Source organism: Thermobia domestica, chromosome 10, assembly GCF_964235325.1.
Source record: "Thermobia domestica chromosome 10, izTheDome1.hap1.1, whole genome shotgun sequence".
NCBI lineage: Eukaryota > Metazoa > Arthropoda > Insecta > Zygentoma > Lepismatidae > Thermobia > Thermobia domestica.
In genome coordinates, this window is record NC_137463.1 from 198,128,463 (window position 1) to 198,151,090 (window position 22,628).

The 22,628-nt window shown below is 32.6% G+C and overlaps 1 protein-coding gene across 1 annotated transcript; it reads left to right on the forward strand.

Moving 5' to 3' along the window:
• The first annotated feature begins 12,095 nt into the window (after positions 1-12,095).
• On the forward strand, positions 12,096-21,618 carry LOC145662149 (coagulation factor VII-like). Its single transcript, XM_081727485.1, has 2 exons — positions 12,096-12,223; positions 21,413-21,618. The coding sequence occupies exons 1-2, from the start codon at positions 12,185-12,187 to the stop codon at positions 21,581-21,583; spliced, it is 210 nt and encodes a 69-aa protein (XP_081583611.1). The 5' UTR covers positions 12,096-12,184; the 3' UTR covers positions 21,584-21,618.
• Positions 21,619-22,628: the final 1,010 nt, after the last annotated feature.

A 22,628-nucleotide genomic window follows, 5' to 3' on the forward strand; every position in this document is an offset into this window, starting at 1 on the left:
ATGCTTTTGTACCACAGACGAAAGTATTCCGTATACAATCTCTCGATATATGAATCAAAAAGCAGAACAATTATGTATGGGGAAGCATGGTTCTTTTAGAAATTGGTCAACTTTGGCAGCCCAAATCTTCAGAGCTAAGAAACATGAGCCAGGGAAACCTTTCTTGCTGTCAAAAATGAGAGTTGTCATTTTTTCAAAAAATAGTGAATTTGCCAAAGTTAAGTATTCAATGACTAAGGACGCAGTGTATCTTACACTGAAACTTCGCCCACAAGGACAAAAGCAGCCAAGCAGACTTTATGCAGCAGCCATCCCTATCAGTAAGGCCAAGTACCAGGATATTGTCAAATTGTGTAATCAGAATATTCTACCAAAGCATCTACACGGGTTCTACCAGCAGTTGCCACACACGGGAGAAGCACAAGATACCCTCCCTGAGACAGATGAAGATGAAGAAGAAATTCAAGATTGAAACACGTTGTCATCATCTTTTATTTTTTCTTGCAATAGTTAAAAATTGATAAAGTTACAGTTTTGTAAAGTTTCGACAATTTGCATTTATTTAGTAAATGAATGATGCAAATTTTCATTGTATCAGTAAGCTTAACAAATCAGTAATAATTTGCAATATTCTAAGCTTTATTAAATTTAAAAAAACGCTAAAAATAAATGAGAAAACTAAATAATGGTGTCAGTTATTATTAACTTAACTATTCAGAAGATTAGATTAATTTTTACATGTAAGGAAGAGGTAAGCCAAAGCACTTTTCTTGCCAAATTTATTTTAAGCAGCATTATTTCAAGAAGCGTTCAGTATTTTACCGATCAGTATACAACTAACATTCTTCAATTAACGAATCAGCAATTTATTACCATTTATTTTTTCCCCTAAATGTCGCTTAACGCAATCTCATTATGACACCATGTGCCTTAATGCATTAGTACATTTGAATGAATGTCGCTTGAAGCATTTATTTGTTAAAAATTTTGTAAGCAAAAGTGAATTAAGCGCCAAAATAAGTGAATATTTTTAAACTATTATATACGTCACTGTCCTATTTGACGGAGCTTGTTTAATTATATTAGCTGTATTTTTATTACGAAAATAGTCCAGAATACAAAAAAGTTATTCAAGAAAAACCATCAAAATTTCAGTTTTTCGGCTCTCCTGTAAAATTTTCAAAATGTCGCTTACTGCATTAATGCCGGAAAGGGACGATATGTAAATAATCAAGATTTGTACTCAATGAAATTTAACGATTTTGGACTTCGTAACTAATATCAACGTACACATGGGGACTATATTTAAAATTATTTTATCTGGAATGATAGGGCGGAAGACCAATGCAGGTATATGAATCAGATTCGGAAAAGCATCAGTATATCAACTGCATTTAATTATTGGAATTAAAGAATTAAGTGGTTACTGAAACCAGGAATAAATGTGTGTGACTGTCAGAGGGACCCATATTTCAAGTAATGTATTTCATTCTTAATATCTTGGCAATATACACAAGATGCAATTTTGTTATTTTAACTAAAGAATGTTAGTATTTGGAGGACTATAAAAATATAAATAATATTTGAATTAGCATTAACTTATTTTTGATTATTCCACATATATATCAGTGATTGGAGCTCAGGAAACATATCAATATATCTATATGTATTCATAGTTCTGCCATCGTAATAGGTAAATGTTTATGAATTACATACAGATTATAGAATGTTTGTGCGACATAAAAAAGTAGATTTTGTGCTCTACGGGATCATTGGATTTGGAGATTCGTCTTATGTGACCCTTTCTGTAAATACTTCTCTGTCTCTCCTTGTTTGCTTCCAAACGTTTGTCAAGTAATGTAATTTCAAGAAAACTAAATTATGATTAAATAAAAAGTTTATATTTGCATAACATTTTTTCTGGGGTAATAATGACCTATGTTAGATTAAACGTAACTTTCTTTATAGTACAAAATCAAATCCATATTCACAAAAACGATGTTGGAGAATTTCCATTCTTTATTAAAAAAGAGAAATAAATACTATTAGTAAACATAGAATATTTGTAGACATATAAACAACATTTTATTGTTTGGGCTTGGATGTCAGTTAATGTCGGTGTTTAAATAGTGCATGTTTAATACGTATGTTCTGAGGAACCTCTACGCGCAATAACATATGAAGGTGAGTTCACTCATATCTGAATTATCCTTCAGGACTAAGGATCTGATTTAATTTTTAGTTTGCCCTCCCTTCTGACAGCAAGTATATATGAGACGATGTCACAAGATTGATTGTAAGCGAAGAGTTTCTTTATCTTGTTTTAGTTATAAACATGATTTCGTTCCTATCTTCTCCTTGGATTTCAATGCTTTTTCTTATACTTTTAGAATATAAAAACGCTAATGGTGTACATACTAAAAAAATTTGTTAAATTTACTCCTTTTTATCTAACTCTATGTTATGATGCTTGGTAATTTTATTATACTAATATTCTTGTCACTTTAAATGAATTATCATTGAAAGTGTATATCAAATTTAAGTAGATATAATATTTTAAACTTACGATTGATTAAATAAAAGCATCTAACATCGTCAACCTTAGGGAATCTCATTTTATTGCACATATATCTTTCATATCAAACTTATATTATTAAAATCTCATACTTCATAAAAAGAAATAAAAGCACCAAGGACTTCAGTTCATTGGGTATATCGGTTGTTATTGAAAAACTAACTTAGATAATAACGAAACTTACCATAATGGTTCTCCGTGAATGTTCTCCATTAGGTAAATAGTTGTTGAAAATGTAAAACTGAAAATTCTGCTTCTTATGTTATTAAAAAAAATAAATCTTTCAGTGTATGTTGCCAAAATTTTCAATTTAGTCTAAGAGAGATTAATGATTAAGTTACGTGAAGAATGAGGGAAAAATCTGTGGATTTAGAATGTATGAAGAATCGCGTGTACCCAGAGAAATCGGACGGACATGATGTTGTCCACACAAATTTACATAATGCCACCAGAGATAAGCTCTCTACTATTGTGCTAACGAACCTCTTTTCCTTCTAGAGGTAACAATAATCAAAATAATTTCAATAAGAGTATATCAGTATACTAACAGTATTTTGCAAATATAGTGTTACTGGTTATGATTACGTATATATTTGTAAAATTATGATTTGTCATTTTAGTTGGATTTTTCTTTATAATATTATTATTGTATAGATATTATACTTGTACTAAAAATTATACTTGTTATTATAGTAAAGTTAAGGCACTTGGCATAAACGATATAGGATTGTTGAAGCTGTTGGAACCTTTTGAATTCAATGACTATGTGAAGCCAATACCATTGCAACCAGAATCAGGATTTCACTTACCTGGTATGCGTTCATTCTATTTTATATATATGCATATGTATGTGTGTGTGTTAGTTCTAATCATAATAAGTAGAAAGGAGAATCTCATACACTATCCTTAAAGTTGAGCAACCTATAGTTTGAATGAGTATATCTTTTGAACGAAGAACGATAAGGATCTGAGACATGAAGCATATGTAAGCTTGTTCTGTGTAGATATTCTTGATATCGTGACCAATGTTAGAATTTGTAACGTTTTATTGTAGTAATGATAGGAAATACGTAAGTGTAAAGTGCAATTTATACAAAATGATGAAAATCAATATTCAGTTGGAGAAAAGTGATTTCCTAATGATGAATATCTATGTATATGCGCAGCATGTATCGATATGCGAGGTGCATTTGAAAAGGAAGGGCCGATATTTAATTGGAAGCAAATAAGTAACTTTAGCAACATTCTTTTATTGAGTAAAAACAAGTACATATCCACTTTATTTTTCAACATAGTCACCATTATTTTCCAAGCACTTTCTGTACCGTGGCACATGTTTTTTAAATACCCTCTGCATAGAAGTTCGCCGCCTGTAATTTCAGCAAATTCAACACTGCCGAATTCAATGCATCAGGTTCTTGAAATCGTCGTGCAGAAAGAGGTGATAGTCACTTGGTGCAAGGTAAGAAATCCATATTTCGTCACCTGCAACCATGTGGGTAAAAAATCCATCGTCCTCTTTGTCGCAGCGATCCAGAAATGCACATGCTGCAGTCATTTGTTTCTGTTTGTGGATGTTTGCTAACATTTAGGGGACCCATCTGGCACACAATTTCTCATATCCTAATGTTTCTGTAACAATTCGAAACAATGTTGTTTGTGAAACCTCTGGAAAGTTAATATGTGGAGCGGTAATGGTGAAGATAAGATTTTCTTCAACTTTTTCATTCACTCGCTGCTCCAAGTCGTGAGTCTGAATGCTTGGTCTTTCACTCTTCTCTTCGTCGTGGATATTTGTACTGCCTTCTTTGAATGCACGACACCATTGCTGTACCTTTCCTTCATTCTTTACACTGTCGCTGTACACTGCACACAATTCTCTATGAATTTCAGCAGAATGTTGTCTTTTGGCATGAAGAAATTAATCACAGAGCGGACCTCGCACCTGGTGGATTGTGTATGCGCGCAGATATTTTAACACGCTCCAGCACACACGAAAACTAACAGATGGCTGGCGAAACTATGGTTGTTTGATATGCAATGAAGCAAGTGATGTTACTGCGCAAGCGTGATCCGATCACTATTGCCAGTCGGTTATAATAAAATATCGACCCTTTCTTTTGAAATGCGCCTCGTATATCCATTCGTGCGAGAATGTTTCAAAGTGGATGCAATATCGCTATATAAAAAGATATTAATTACATGTCCGTAAAATGAGTGTTTTTGAGAGAAACTTGGTCATTTCCAAAATTGTTGTCATAAAATTAATGAAACAGTTGTGTTTTAGGTTAATTAAATATAAACAAAAAGAATTGGCACCTAATTGATAACGTGAGTTTTAAGCAAAAAATTGCGATAACACATTACTCACGTTTAGCTGAAAAACCTGGAATCCTCTTGAAAAAGTAAGGGCGCTCTACAGCGAACGCTTGAAGTTGCTTCCGCTTTCTTGTAAACAGAATTTTATAGGCTTGACCATGTTTACTGACACTTTTTTTATATAAAAAATAGTATCCATTGTGATTGATTGGATTTCTGTGTCAAAGTTCGTTTTTAGTTCTTCAATGATCCTGGTGTTATTCTTGTACACCACAATTTTAGACAACCCCATAAGAAAGGGTCAGGTAATGTTAAACCCGGAAAACAGGAGGACCAGCATTTTTGGAAATGATGTGGTTAACAAAAAAATAATTTAACATTTTGTTGGAAGTATTGCCAGGGCTGCCAGATATATATATACTTTTAGTGCAAGATATATATATACTTTTATACCTTACTGTTTTTACTCTTGTTTTGCATAAGAGTTGAAATTATCAATTGTGAGCAAATTATCATACCTTATCGTTAATTACTATAAAAGATGCCTATTGTACAATTTTACAACGACAGTGTTGGCAGGGGCGCGTTTCTGTAAGAAAGCACTCATTTTACGGACTTGCACTAAATAACACTTTTTCATCGTAGCACTGCATTAGCTTTGGCACATGTTTGCTCCAATGGATCCAAGATGATGCATACTTGACATATACAAATGGATTCACATACAGGAAATCAGTTTTCTGCAACTGAATATTGACTTTGTTCATTTTGTACATTCTTTATTTTACGTTTTCGGTAATTTATTTTGTCATAACACAAAACATTACAAATGCCAACATTAGTCATAATTTTGATAATATTTACATAGAACATACTTGTATTTGTTTTAAGACTCAGTTGTTCATCGTTCTTGGTTCAAAAGATATACTCAATAACATTTTGGGTTATTAAACTTTAGTTGAGCACTATACCACCAGGAAAATATTGCTAAATTTCTATTTCCTATATTCTATAGTCTGGAACAAACACATTCAGATCGAATGTGTAATGAAATTCAGAATTTCATGATAACAATGTCAAGTGTAAAACTGATGAAGACTTGGTGTTTCTCAGACTATTTTAAGTGTTTCACTCCTAGTGGAAGGAGGAATCCTTGAGGAATAAGACGCTTGCATCAATCCAAATGGCAACTTATCACATACCATTGGATTCGGTATAAAATACGGGATTATGGCTACTGATCATAGTACCTCTACGTGGAAGGCCGTAGCCATTAGAAAGCAGTGCCAGATATGATGAAGTTCCCTTTATTACCTTAGAGTTCTGGTATTATATTAAACTCTTTGTGAATATTGTCAAACCATAACACTTAATATTCAGTAGTTTTACTTGTAAGATTTTCCTTTACGTTTTGGTCTCATGCACGCTTAGCATGAAACATCTGACTCTCTTCAAGAGGTGATTCGACCACTAGGATAAAGTGGTAAGTACTAAGTACTTCAATTTGGCCGCACAGTACACGCGTTTCACCCTCCTTGTGTGAGTATGCACGAGTCACATTTATAAAGTGTCCAAAATTGAAGAATAAACAATAAAATTGCATTTCTCCGCGAGGACAAATGTAATTGAATATTGTGTAATTACTGATTGGATAGTAAACGACACTAAACTCTAATTCGACTTAGATGTCGCAGCCCATATTTTTTGTATGTGTATCACGTGAAGGTACACCACTGCATCTCTAATCTAATTAGAACTGTAACTGGTATCACTTGGAAAGTAGAATTCAATAATCTGCGCACAACGTACAACAATCTCCATCTCAAAAAAGTGATCGATGTGTTGTAGTTTGTGAAGGATATTGAATCATAGAAAAGATGAGATTTAGCTGGGATGTCTGATAGAATAGATATTCAAATTTAAATGTTGTACATCAGTGTCTTTTCTTGAAATTCCAGAAATGACAATAATAGTGTGAGTTAAAATATATAACATCAGTTTTATATTGCCGGCTATTGTAACATTCTGTCCAATACAAAGCAAATATAACAATTTATTGCAGAAACAATTAAATTACACAGGACAATAGATTGACGGGATATTGACTAGAATATGTTTTCTAGGTGTGTTTGAGTTGTTCACCTTCGATAAAGGACGTTCTCTTATGGTTTGTGAAATTTTAACTACAGTGTAGCTTATTAGTAGCCACAACACGTTTTCACAAGTATTTCTCACTGACAATAATATTTGAGATGTCAGTATGTTTCCCATTTTTCAATATATATATATATATATATATATATATATATATATATATATATATATATATATATATATATATATATATATATATATATATATATATATATATATATATATGTAAGATTGGAATACATTTCATTTTCATAAGTAAACTACCTCCGTTACCTCAATGATCCTAGTATCTCGTTGATTTATAAATACATTTCTAATACAGCTATGATTGTAATGTCACTATTTTCTGTATAAACTAAAAATAAATAAGCGCTCTACCACTGAGCTGCCGTGCTTCTATAGAGAATGGAAGAGAATAAAGGTGCTACAAATCTCAGATCTTTAAAAAATCCTTCATTGTGTCTCTGGACCGTATTCAGTAGAATTTTCGTCAACGCAATTTTTTAATTGCATCCTGATGTGCAATATTAATCATAGCAGTTATAATTGCTCATTTGCTTTACGATTAGCAAATTGTATGATGAAAGCCTATGTCTTTAATACATTTATGGAAAAACCTCGTGGTAAATAGGGAAATTTTTTAAGATGTGAATTATAATAGAAAAGTGGATCTAAATAAAGTACATTGTGCTTTTCCTTGTGCTTCTGCTCTGTGTTTATTTAAAAATGCGTAGTTGCATACTTGAATCTGAGTTCCTTTCAGCATTGAGGGCCAACTTCGCGTGGAACTACAGTTTAGCATCGGTTCCCAGAGGGAATCGAATCTGGGTCTCGCAGACTGAAAGCGCGACGCTAACTATATAAACTCAATAGCAAGAGCTGATATTATTTCTTTCATTCATATTGAAGTTTCTGGAAAATTGTTGTGAAGCACCTCAGGATTCTGAAACACGCATTTTTTGGATAGGGCACATACTAGTTTCTAAGTGAAGTCTTTACCCGACCAAGGTAGATCCCATAGTTTTAGAGCTATGAACCTTTAAAATTCATTTTTTCAAGATTTTGGCTGCCTATAACGTGTAAACGATGGCGTTTTCGCCCTATGTTTATTGGAACTTTATTGTTTGTTTTACTCTCAGGAATCACTCCTTTGCTTTTGTACAACGAATTTAGCGCCATTCTATATATATATACATTACATTATACTTTCTTCTTCGTCTTTTATTTTGTGTCAAGTGCATGAGCGCTGCTTTCTACTTACTATCACAGTTTATAACGTACAACGTTATCGTTTAATGTATACCTCTGCTAATTTCAATAAAAGTTCATCACGAATATTTTGTTTACATAACCATAAAGTAAAATCTTTATAATAAAATGTCATACATCAGCCGAGTACTAGACGTTTCAGTATCTCAATAACCACAAATCTGGTAATAGCATGTTAGCAGCAGAATGTACTTACAATTTTTATTGTAAGGGCACAATTACATTGCATGTATAAAATACGAGTAAAATTGTTACATTGTTTTCCAATTTTAAAATTATCCATATTTTGGAGCATGATTACGTTCACATGTAGTATACTCTGTTACATACTCAAATCATGATGAAACATATTGGACTAAGTACACCAAAAATTATATTTCCCATTGCCCGAGTAATAACATTATGTTCACAACCTGCACTTTCATCATAGTTAAATTTAAGCACTTACGTACATATTTTTGGTACTACTTCAAGCACTACACAATTTCTTTGAGTCTGTGCCAATAATATACTACCATGTCTAAAATAATTACTAATATCCACTTACTTTTCTCGTCCATCTATTACATTACTTGAATAAATGTCTTCCCTTCTAAGTTATAGAGGGGATTGTTCAAGAAAGAATTGAACCAAAGTTTGACATATGACATATGAACTTCATAATTTTATATTGTAAAACCTCCTGAATGCCTTTAAAAGGAGATGAAAAGTCAACATGTTGATAGGCTCTATAAATAACTATTCTCTACTTTCCTTCATTTAAAGACAAGCTTACAAGATTTATCACCAAGCTAATAAATTCGAATAATAAGGTAGGAACTTTAATTCCTATGAATAAAATCCTAGTTTTCTGTGCTAGTTCGCGTTTACTTCTAGGTATGGGCAAAAAATTATAATCTATTTATTTTCAAGATTTTCCTCTATATTTTTCCTTAAAATTTGTACGTATGACAACGGATATTTTTTTCTTAAAATGGATTTTGCTTAGCAATACTGTAAATCCTCAAACTTTCAGTTTTCCAAATACTTCAAACATGTCTTTATACCTTATATTATAATCAGAATATATACATACGTCATCTGTAACAAAATTCAAATTTTCTCGAATTAGATTTCTTATTATGTAGATAAAGCAAATCAAAGCAAAGTATGAGAGACATAAATCCATTTGGAGGAGCGGAAAGCTAATAATATTTTAGGTTTTTCCAAGCACTGCATATTTTCCTAGTTATTCGGATAATTATACATGAAAATAGCTCACATCTTGGTCCATTCTACTCTATATTTTACGGGTCAGTAAAATATAATTAGACGTCTTTACGTAATATATCTATGGTATTTCAAAACAGCAATCTTTCTGTTTACTTCAAAATAATTAATGCCGAGGTTTATATGATTGCCAAATTTTTTACCAAAAAAGAAAACATTTTAATATTTAAGCAATATCAAATAACCTAGCAAAATGCAAGAGCTGCTTTTTATTTCTGAGAGATAGCATTGGCACTATTAACGTTCTAATCTGTCATTTCCCTTCCTTGCACACCACAATGCAATACAGTTTCCTTCTAGGAATACCAAACACATTGAGAATACTAGTCGTCTACACAGCAAAATATAATTTAAGTTTCATGACTTTATAAAGATTGTCATGTGTAAATTTTATATTTATATTTTATATTTCCTACAAAGTTTTGAAACAATATTTTACACGTATATTGCCAAATCATAGATCGTGTAAGAGCAATTGCATCTCTCTCTTCGCTACTCCTTAAATCGTCAAGTAACTCTTAACAAAAAATACTAAAGCAATATCTAACTTGAACCAAAACTGGCAAGAAATGAACCATTGTTCGCATGAAAGTCATATGATAGTTTTGAATAGACCTAGAAGCTCTTTGAGAATACTTTTCAGAAACGACATTAATACCTGGGCTACTACAGGCTACTTACAAATAGGGACGCTCTGTTCAATTTCGGCAGGAATATTTCTAGTTTGTACCAATCTAGTACCCTCACTCTATATTCGAATATATATTTTAGAATATGTATTCTAAAAAGCACAAGTAAATGCTTCAAATTCCGCAAATATTTCTGTGCCTTCTGCTCGTGGTCCCGCGTATTCTATGATAGTTTTCCGCTTTCATGTATCTTTGGTACTATGCCTTTTATCATCTCTATATTTACTAATCTTATTCGCTACATTTCACGCCCTACTTATAACATTCATTTTCATTTTCTTCGTGTGGATATTACCCTCTATGCAAGAAAAATGCTCTTAGACTATGCGTACACCAAATAAAATTAGTGCCCAAAAGTGTACAATTGGCAGTACCAAGTGCAATATCATTGCGTGAATAAGCCATGACCTTTCTAGTTCAGAAGGCTAAATGTTCACTCAAATTTGTACAAATGAAGGAATACGAAAGATTTTACCTCGAATGATTTTTACTTTCATCATTTCAATTGTCTTTTCATAGTCTAGTACTCAGTCAATCTAGTACTGTGTTTAACTAATTGTTATAATGCAACGAATGCAAAAACATCTTGATACAGGAAATTGTGAATTTCCGAAAGAAATTATTTACAATTTTGCTTTTATTATGTATTGTGAACATAAGTAAATAATTTAAACAGTGCAGACAGATATTACGTTATATAACCAATCTAAAGTGGTCTCTAGAGAGGATAGCCCGGTGCCGGCCGTTATCACATGGGTTGTTATTTACACTATTTCATTATGACTGATGGTATCAACCTGTTCGGTTATCCAAACAGGAAGATATACATACAAAATCCCATATACATACTAGCATTAATAAATTGAATGACAAAATCACTTACGAGATAGCAGCCATCAATAACGGAATCCTGTACCACATTATGTTGAGAATGATCATAAGAAAATATTTTTCTCGTGATGCTGATGCCTGTATAATCTTCAAACAGTGAAAACAGTGCAATACTCCCGTCCTTGGGCAACGTTTTCCGCATAGTTAATAATAAATGGTACACTCAATATTGTCCAGAAATAAATTTTAAAAATAACTCATAAATTGCCCCAGCTTCCTAATACATCCCACAACGTCCCACTTTATACATTGTTGAACAGAAACCACAAGAAATGGAAAGATGTAGTATGTATTAGGCAAATTTGAATACCCAATAAATGTATCTTAAAAACTGCAATTTTTACTTTACACCAGTGTCTTGAAACGTTTAAAAGATCAACAACATATTTAAGACTCTAGTGCGAAGGAGGTTTCATCAATAAATTATCGAGTTGAAAAACTACTACAGCCGAAAGATGATATGAAGCATTACCAAAAGACGGAAGTTGAAATAATGAAAATAAAGAAAACTGAGATACATTTATTGGCTATTTGTAGCAAAGATAAATTCTAGTATGATTGAAACAATTTTGGCTGCCTGGAATTCGTCTGGTTTAAACAAGGCAAGACATTCATGTACTTGCTTCAGCTTGTATCTCTAAAAATATGAAATTTCTATCCAATTCAATAGATATATTTTCTTCCCTTTTGTTGAAATTATATTCTACTGCAATTACAAAATACATTTTCTTAGTTACAGTTCTTGTGCATACATAAAGTTCAGCTTATTTACACTTTATTATTTACTTACTTAAAATATACCCGTAAATAAAGAATTTGGTGTTGAGTGGGTGTTAGTAATGCATAGTGGAAATCTTACAATTCTAATCTTTTCATAATAGATAAGTGTCTTGCTTCTGGTTTTGGAGAAACCGAGAGCGATATTTATCCTCATTTCTTAAGAAAAGCCAAAATAGATGTTAACGAGAACTGGAAGGTTACTACATTTGACGGCAAAGATTTATCTGATTATTATATTATGTCCAAGCCGGAGAGAACGCTGACAGCAACCTGCGAGGTATGTATAAAATTAAATGTTGAAGGTTAGTTTAGAAATTGAAATATTAAATCAACAAACTCTGTAAGTTCCAGGATAAGGAAATGTAACAAATTAACATATCAGGTGGCTTCAATCGCAATCATCACTTTTCATCGATTAAGTTGTAGTAAACAATATTGCCACTGTTTCCACTATTCGTAGAATTTGCGAATTTGTTACCTTTTGTCAAATTTATTATTTTTCACTTGTATAAACTTTATAAATTTCTTATCCTGTTTCTATCTTAGTGTACGTTAATAGAAAGTCCTTAATCGTAAAACATATAAAATGTCCTAATTATATAATTTAAAATCGGCATACGTATTCATAGAAGTTGAGTAGATATAGACTATAAAATTTAATAGTATACAATTGAAGAAATTCATTAATTGTGAAACTTAGTTCATAAGTAATTAATATAAATGTTAGAATTGAAAAAATGTGGATACAATCAAACAGCTATATCACCTGCATTCAATTAACTAATTATTTAATTTCTTAACAATTCAGTACTTTTGCTTAGAGCTTAAGTGAATGATTGCATAACATGATCCCTATATGTTGAAGGTTAGTGAAAGTTGTAATGACAAACGGTAAGTTAAAGAGCTGATAATGAAGAATATTCATAATTATGTTTTTAACTCCATAGCTGCTTACGATATTATTAAATTATTTATTAAGATTTTCTCGCATTTATTTCTTATCAAGTACTATTGGAAAATTTTTGAACTCCTATAGAGTTGCTCACTCTGTTACTATCGTTATTCTTTTAACATTTAATCATAGTAGATGTATATTTATATAATACAATTGAGAAACATTTCATGTTGAAAGGCAAGATAATAAAATATTAGTAACAGAAAACTAGTATACACTATTAGGAAAGTGATTTCGACCATTTCACATATATAAACTTGTAATAGAATTATTCTATTTAGCTCGCATTACACACTCATAATCTCAAATTAACATATCATCGTAAACAAATTTAGATCGCGTTGCAATGTCATTTGTAAAAAAAGTAAAAGTTACTATCTACGAGAATATTTCAATTTATTTGTATTATCGAGCTCACATTCCAGATATACCACACTTCCGAAAAAGTTACTTTTAAACAAGAGTTAACTTCTACTTGTGTTCCGAAGTGAAACATTGTATTTTTGGTCTACTGAAGTTTTTTCACTTGCAATATATATATTTATGCACAAAAAAATAACACAATTTATAAAGGACTGGCACTAATTTCGACATTTATTCCAAATTTTATGTATATAACATAATTATAATAACAATTATGTTCTTACGGCATACTTAAATTCAAAGTATTGTTACGTAGCAAATTAATGTTTAATAAATAATTCAATCATGTAAAGAATGAAAGGTCGAAGTACTAATCCATTACATTTTCTCGTCTATCCGATTAGAGGGAGTTTTGGGTATGTTGTAGCTGAGGACGCCCCGGGTAATTGTTCATATGGGGACAGCTTTCTATTACAAACCCTGAGACCCTGTCAGTAAAGCTCATAATAGCGGTTGCACTTGAAGAGAAAGTATAACATGACGCGCAATATACTTTTGAGGTTCAATTAGAGGAGGCTGGTATTCTGATGCACGAATGTTCTCTCAGTTCTCAGGTTCTGGCGATCATAATTTTCTTATTCGGCTTAAGGAACCTAGCTAGGTGTAGCCAGAAGACGACACCGAGGAATTTTTCGAGGATCCAATATTAGTTGATACTGTAATTGCAAATGTGAGCAAGAACTATTCATTGTTGCGGATACGTTGCTAGTGTTCTCCAGTATGTGAGTTACTTGACATGTTTCAAGTATTCGTTATCGCAGCATCAGATTTCTGTCTACGTTCCTTGATGCTGCAGAACGTGACTTTTCCGTTATTTTTGAAGGAGGCGAGGTTGAAAGTTCTGGCTTTGAAAGTATAGAGTTTTAACTTGGCGACTAGCAGTACGGCATCATCAAGGGGCAGCAAGACAGGGCAATCGACTGATCCTAGTTAACAAATGTGCGAAAGGAACACAGTCATCGTTACTTCTTTTCCGCAAACGTATAAGGAAAAAGTCACTTGCCGGCTTGGAGAGTGATGTGTGGAAAGTACTAGTGCAGCATGGGGAGAAGAGTCCAAGTTTTCTGCTCCGAGCAACGTTAGGACTGGTCCGGTGGCTAAGTCTCCCACAACACGTTTCGATTTGTGACCTTCCACTACATTACCACTGCATTTTGTATGCCAAGTTTGCGACAATTCAGACGAAACCCGTTGTGTGATCTTTCGTGACCTCTGGAGGTCACAGTGTTGGTCATTGGAATTTGGCCCCAAATAAACAATTGGCCAGGACATTCTCAGCTGCAACATATAAATATCAACCAAATCGGATTAACATCCGACTCGTTAAAATCTTGAGCTATTTTCTAGTACCAAACCATTATACATTTCTTTCCGTATGCATGTTATAATTTCGGAAGTAAATATACATGATTTCCTTTCACATTTATATTTTGTATAGAACCTTCAAAAATACCTATTCGTTCTCTGCTAAATTGCAATACATTTCTAAGCAACATTCTGTGCTTGGATGCTTTTGACGAAGACGTCGATCCACATTCAACGTCAGATGCAAATATCATCTGACAAGCTACTACTGTAGGCTTATTCATGACTTTTATCTAGTGTTTTGCACACAAACTCAAATATCTAGTGCGTGGGAGGCCTGGGTTCGATTCCCGGCGGGAGCTCATGTGGTTCGGATTCCACGTTAATTAGTAGGTCCACGTCTCATATAGCCTCGCTGCTGAACGGGACGTTAAACTCAAAATCAACATCATCAAATATCTAGTGTTTCGTGCTACCAGGCAATGGGATGCTTAAAACATAACGAAATTTCTTATCATTCTATGTTGTTTCTTACGACAATGGTTGTACCGTAGTGTTTATAAACAACATCCAGTCTATTGTTCGTACTGTGAATCTTTTTAATTGATTCCAAAATACAGCATGCTTAGTTGGAAACCATACAAAATAAATTCCAAAATTATACTCAATTCTTCTTTGCATTTTCGTTCTAAAATCAATCTTCGATATGGAACAACAAAAGATTTGAATCCATACACTAGCACATCGTATACTTGTAGCCGAGGACATGATTGACTAATCAACACACGTGGCATGCTTGAATTGAACTGTATAAGTATGATGATGGTGGAACCCTGAGAATTTTCTCTTGTACTAACCGTGCTTATTTGGACAAAATATCTCGAAATTATTTTCTTTAAAAGTAATAAATTAAAGAGCAGTATATGCATTTGCATTTGTTAAAGGTATACAGCGGACTTCATAAACACGTTCAATCCGATCGCTGGGTATGTACACAAGTTTCTTATCACTGACATACAATGGCTTTTGAAATGCAGATAATTATATATTTCATACGTTTACTGCATTCGGCAATATTTAATAGTATATTTTCAAAAGTGCCATACAGAATGCATGGTAAATTTAAATATCTGTTTACTGATACTGTTTGAATTCTAAAATTTTGCATACGCTTCCATTATTAACTTTTTAGTTTTTCATAACGATGAGCTAGAACGGGATGTTATGTAGAGATACGAGAAGTGGTAAAGATACTATACAACTATAGGACATTAATTCGAGGTCTGCAAATGGAACAGAGTGTCAGCAGACGAAATGCATTTCTGGGGATGTGTTAAAATACTTGAATAATGGTAACGAACCGACACTTGATAATGATAGAATTACCCCATTAACAAGAAATTATACCCGGACAGGTGATAGAATTGGGTATAAGGATCATCCCATAGGGAAACACAAATCAAAGATTGTGTTCATGTTCTTATGGGTAGTGAAATGTTTGTAATATATAATGAAAAATACCGCTACCATTCCTGTGCGTAACAAGTCTCGTATTATCGAACGTCCGGGGAGAAGGTCAGATACACTACCTGGCACGAAGTCCAAATTTAACATCTTGTGACTTCTACATTTGGGGATATATGAAAAATACCGTATACTGCGAATCGGTAACATCCATACAAGAGTTGTGAGAGAGGATTTTGGGAGTAAATAAAGAAACATTCCCATCGCTAGTTACAGCGACTGACGCACGTGATAGACTGTCTGATTTCACTTAAAAGTACCACTGAAAAACAATTGTAATTTGTAAGGTTACATACAATTTGTACTAAAATCTCTTTAGCAGTTATTTACTTTTGTGCAAACGAGTTTTTTTTTTTTTTTTTTTAGAAATTATCAATAAAATCCACATGATTTCTGTCAGCCTTTTTCTTGATTTTCTTCTTTGATGTTAGTATTTCGTTCGTCACGTAAGGGATATTTATTAATTAAGCAAGCAGTTTTATTAGGCTTTAAGTAGTTTTATTACAGTTCGGGGCTTGTTGTAAGATGGCAAATCTGACACTTATGACAAACATCCGAAGAGAAGGAAGGAAAATACCTTGAACCTGAACCTGAACCTGAAACATGGAAAATGTGTTATGATTAGTTGTAGAATAATCCAGTTAAGGAAAAGATCAAATAACAAGTCTCTCTGTCTCAGTTCATCCTTCTTTCAATCTGTTTCTCCTCTGAAAAGTATGAACACAGTAGTATTTTTTTGAAAAAAATTCAAATAGAGTATACTATATATATATAAACCTGTTCACAGGTATTATTTTGTAAAACATACATCATTGTTTAAATAAGTACACCAAAAAACATGAGCCGTTGTCACAGAGTTTCGAAAACTGCTCAGCAGTTAACATATAACTAATGAATAGAAAACTAACGTCACGCTTTATACACATATGCACCGTTTCAGCGACTTTAGCAGTGTTTGCACTAACCCATATCAGTACTTATACCTGGGGTAACCCGCTAACCCATGTCAGTACTTATATCTTTTATACTACATACAGTAATATCTGCAGTACTAGTGCATTAAGGAGAACGTAAATTCCAAAGTGTAACATTTTATCGTCCTGTTTTTGATCGTGTGAACCAGTACAAAATTGTTAAGGTCACGCAAACACTACAAAATGCAAAAGAAAAACTGTAAATTAAGTGCCTAAACATGTGATCAAGTGATTATGTTGAGAAAGAACAAATAGCTGAGTACTTACAGATATAAGTCGCTATAGTGCTTCAAACTCTTGGAAGACAGTCAAAAACCGTTGTAAATATTGAGTGGAAACAACTATATTTTTGGTAATAAATACATATCATAAGACGAAATTTATTACGAACACAAACAAAAGGATTAGATATATTACTGCTTCGGAAGAGCCATTACCAACCAGTTAGGACGTTCGTTAGTAGCGTGCATATTTTTGTTGTCTTCGGGCTCTGGTAGTAATAAAGGAACCAGAGTTTTCAGTAATATCCATTGCAAACTGATACTACTGGACAAATAAACAAAGACTGCCCCGGCGAGTAATGGAAGGCAGTGTTCCTGACCAACGAATTTAATTTCAAATTTATCGGTTCACAATCTTAGATATTTCTTCTTCTTCCAGATGTGGTTTCATTCTGACTTTGTAATGACTACAGAAAATTTCAGAAAATCCAGTGATTCTGCATTTGGAATGTTCTAGAGACATACAAGGATGGTGTTTATTTCAAATCAATAAAATGACGGATGAAAATGTATGTCACGACCTTGAAGTTAGACATTCAATTCCATTGGGAAGGGGTGTTTGAATAGTCACTTTCTACTAATGGGGCCGCGGTTGGTTAGTAGTAGAGCGTTCACCTCTCATGCTTGGGGTTCCGGGTTCGATCCCAACCCCCGCCAAGTGAACTTTTTGGTGGACAAGCAACGCGTGCGTGTGTTTTCTTGGGGTTCTCCCGTTTCCTCCCACTTTCTTCATTCCACCATTTCACTCATTTCTCATCTTCACCGTCTCCTTTAGCCTAATTGGCATAACCGTGTTACGTAAAACTGGAAGATTTCATTTCATTTCATGTCACTTTCTACTAATGTTCGGGAATAATTTTCGGTAAAAGCTTTAAGGTTATGTTGTAGTTATGCGTAAATTAGAGATGAGGTTCACATTATTACGCAGATGCAATAGCTGTCAAATATTCGAAATTTAGTTTGCAACGAGATCTTGTTTAAACTACTTGGGTAGTTTTGGAAAAGTTACATAAATTGATCTAACAAGTGCTTGAAGGTCTTATCAATTCTAAGGTCCGACTCTATGATGAAGTTCTTCCATATTTTTTCTCGAACAGATACGAGTAGTATATTTCCATTTGTTATGTGAACAATGAATTTAGTTTGCTAAAATAGTCCGAGAAATGTTGATCTATATGGGTGCGGTGCATTGTGTGCTGAAAATTCTAAAAGAAACAGAGGTCTGTTTAGATTTGTGCCAATGTCCGAGTACTAGCAGAAGTAATATATACAATCACTGTACATAGCCAAGTATAATGTAACGAAATTATCTAGTTTTTTATGCATTATGAAGAAGATTTTATATGTGTGATTCAAAGAACAAGCAGCAGCAGCCTATCAGAAGAACCATTCGTGTATTCTTTATTGCTTTATGTTTCGTAATCAAAGCAAATCATTAATCGTGTCTTGCTGTCCCGTAAATATGAGAATAGATCCATGGGGTGCGAGAGCTTCAAGTCATGGAATGGAATAATTATTAGTTGGAAGTAAAAAAATACACATCTTTATTAGCTTAGTAGATCCAACCAAAAATAAACGATCACATCCGTCATGCCTTAGGTAGTATAAAATAAGAATTTAAGTATGGTAAAAAGTTTAGGAAGGTGTCATTACGAATTGCATGAAAACCTCAATAAACCTTTTATCCTGTTGGTCAACCAAGTTGTCCGTTATCATCCTTTGATCAATGTATACTTTTCCAAATCTTAATTGAAAAAAATCTTTTAAGTCCCTTAAGAGTTTTGGCAACTACGCATGGAGGAAAAAAAGTAACAAATCTTTGTAATATGTCTCGCAATTTTGTACATAAATCTCGATCTGTGGTGATAGTTACGAAATGCTATATTCTGAAGGAACTAATGTATTAGCTGATCCAGAAATTATAGTTGTAATTTCGAAAGTTTTAGTTTCCATCAATGGAAACTGTGGAAAAATTAGTGTTGCTAATAAGTTTATTTTAATAAACGTAACAAAGGTATAGCTTTCTCTTCAGTATCCTTAATAGCTGTGTATGTTAAGTATTTCCAAATGGAATGAACTAAAGCTTTCCATCAGAGTTAGATTGAATTGAAAGTTTTCTTTGTTCCATACATTTTAATGAAGGTTTATTTTTCATTTGAATATACACCAAACGCCATGTATCATTTGCTTGTTATTTGGCAGCGAATCGAATGAAGCGTCACACAATTAGTTTCTCATTTTTGTTTTTCATTTTAATTTTAGAATTCTTATCTATTAATATTGTCTATCACATTCATCGATAACATGGTTAACTAACTACGATGGTTACATGAATTTCCAATTTATATCTACAGTGTGCCAATGTTTATTTTTTTATGTTCCCTTCGCAGTTAGAGTCTTGAAAACTTTTTCTACTGAAGCAAATAGAACTTACACTTACAACTGGTTAAAAGATTTACGATGGTAATCATTTTCCATCAATAACAAACTTATGAAGGGTGTGAATTTCGAGTGAATACTTAATCTTTCTCCATTTCGTTTTAAAATTCTACTTGTATACGCAATATTGTTATCCTCATCTAATTTATGTCAATCCTTAGTAAACTTCGAAAAACTGCTGCGACATGACACAAGAAGCTATGTGAGACCTTCTGAAAAATTTGATATAATTATAGATATCCTTATTCATGTAGTTAATGTTTGTTAAGTATAAATGATTATCACTTATTTTAAATTTCAGGAATGGAAACTTAACATTTTTCTTTAGATATAACGAAATAATTTATCTTGTAACTGAAGATCGAAGTTTTAATTATGATAAAGTGAAATTACATGCGTAATGCGCTTTAGTTTTCAGTTTTTTGGGAAAGGATAACATCCTTCTAATAATACGTCTAAGTTTCTCATATCATTTAACACCCTCCTTGTTGTAAAACTAAGGTTACATTAAGTATCATAATAAGGGCGCTTTATTTCGAAAAGCCAAATTTCAGGTATCTTAGAAATTCTTCAGTACTCTTTCCCATCTACGTAATTTTGAGAAAATAGAAATTTAGAGATTCCGCTAAAACCACATGGACAATCCGATTCCGATAAAATCATTTTTTATATTTTTTGTATAATTTAAGCCATGGTCGGTATTATTCCTGTTTCTTCATTTTTGTCTACTGTACTGTTATGAGAAACTTGCATATATACATATTCACCTTGTTCGTATGTTGAAATGTATCTGGTGTTAATTCTATTAGAAGAGAAACAGTAAGAATATCATTATTACACAATCAACCCAGCTGGTACTATTTCAATTTATACTTCTACCAGTCTTTAACTATGACGAATATGATGTACTAATTCGTAAGTTTCATTAGTTTCCTTAGTTGAGAATTGTCAAAAAACTTATGTGTTACTCATCTGTTTCTAATTCAAGAAACAAACACTGAGTGAGAAAGAACGACAGAGGTAACTAACCGAGGTGTGAAAGTAAACATTTGCATTTAAAGTCTCCTTGTTAATTTTAAAATTGCAGAACAATATATAATTTATCGAATGAAACATTGTTCTATTTAAGTAAAAGGCAGTGGTAACAAACGGCAATTCTAAACGTCGATACAACTAACAATGTACTAGTCGGTCAGGTGTGTTAATTTTTTGTCATTCGTTCGTACAATAGATAATACCCACGTTTATAAATGCTTGCAGACACACCAAAAGCTTTATTTGTTAATCTTGCTCTCGTGAGACACTAATACGAAATCCATGCATTAAACACTACACCGTAGCACATTTGTGTTTTTATATTGTTAGCGATAATTATAGTACTCCGTGTCATCAACATTAAAAACAATCACTACTTACATATGCAAGGTCTATGCTTAAATTATTTTTTGTTCAAATGGGTAAAATAAAATAGTTACTATATTATTTTTCATTAGATTTGGGCAGTTTTTTTATTTATGTATCTTTGAATAATGATTCTTCATTATTAATATGTATCTTAATTATAGGGTGATTCTGGTGGCCCCATTGCTTGTGATTATAATGGAAACGCTTACCTATCAGGCATCACGTCTCAAGGTGCACATGACGAGTGTATCGTGCTAAAAGGAGACATTGCCATCTACACAAGAGTTGCTAAATTCAACGAGTGGATCATCACTATGATGAAAACAGTATAAATAGTTATGAATACTATATTTATTATATACATATGCTATAATCAAAGGACATGTAATGAATTATATGCACTTGCATTCTGAGTATATTAAAATAGAGTTTTTAAAAATATTCTTGTACTTCTATTATTTATCCTGTTATTTCTCTCGCAAGATTTATTTGTTAAAATATTTAAACATTTTGAAGGAATTGCAGTTCCTTCTCATATTAAGAATAAGAAAAATGCGTTTGTGACTATCTAAAGATTGATATACTGAAAACCAACAATAGCTCTTTCCAATCCAATATAAATAAATCTTACAATAAAGTGAAAGATAGAATGCACTTGCGAGAAAAGACTAAATTATTCGTAGTACCGGTAGTGATTTACAATTTTCGTTTACTATGAAAAATATCTTACCTAATTTTAACTCGAAACATGACAAAATATTCTTCTAGGAGCACTTCTAGATATTATTGATATTCCATTGATTCTGAATTCCATTTAGTACGCAGCTGCCATAAAACTCGGTTGTTATTTGAGTAAATAGTTCATGTTACAAAGAGGAAGAATGTAACGAATCAATATATATAAACACAAATCGGATTGTGATAGGTATCTAGTATATAAGAAGTGAAAATTCAAGGCGAGAATTTTTACCTGCTATGCTGCATAGTAGTGCTAAATTTGACAATGAAAGTGCATGTATGCTCATAGTTACATCATACATTGGTAATCTGTTTTGATAAAATGTACGAAAAAATAATAGTAGTTTGCCACCTACAACAATGATCCTAGTATAATGATTTGTGTGCAAAATATTATTAGATACTGAAATATTTGAGTAATAAGTAGTGTTAGAACATGTTAGAACATTTCTGGATGACAACATTTATGAACGTGATAGCATACACTGATATCAACCATATAAAGAACATGTAATTATAACATGGGTGAGTCAGAAAATTATTCGAATTAAGACTCCGAAATAAGAGATAAGATCGCGTAACGCACCGCGGATGAAACACCTATCTTACACTAACGATATAAACATATCCTTTACATCA

Bases quoted from the DNA above. Each gene is read 5' to 3' on its own strand.
- LOC145662149 (XM_081727485.1), top strand. From the start codon at position 12,185: ATGTCCAAGCCGGAGAGAACGCTGACAGCAACCTGCGAG. The intron at 12,224-21,412 runs GTATGTATAAAA...TCTTAATTATAG, and splicing joins CGCTGACAGCAACCTGCGAG to GGTGATTCTGGTGGCCCCAT.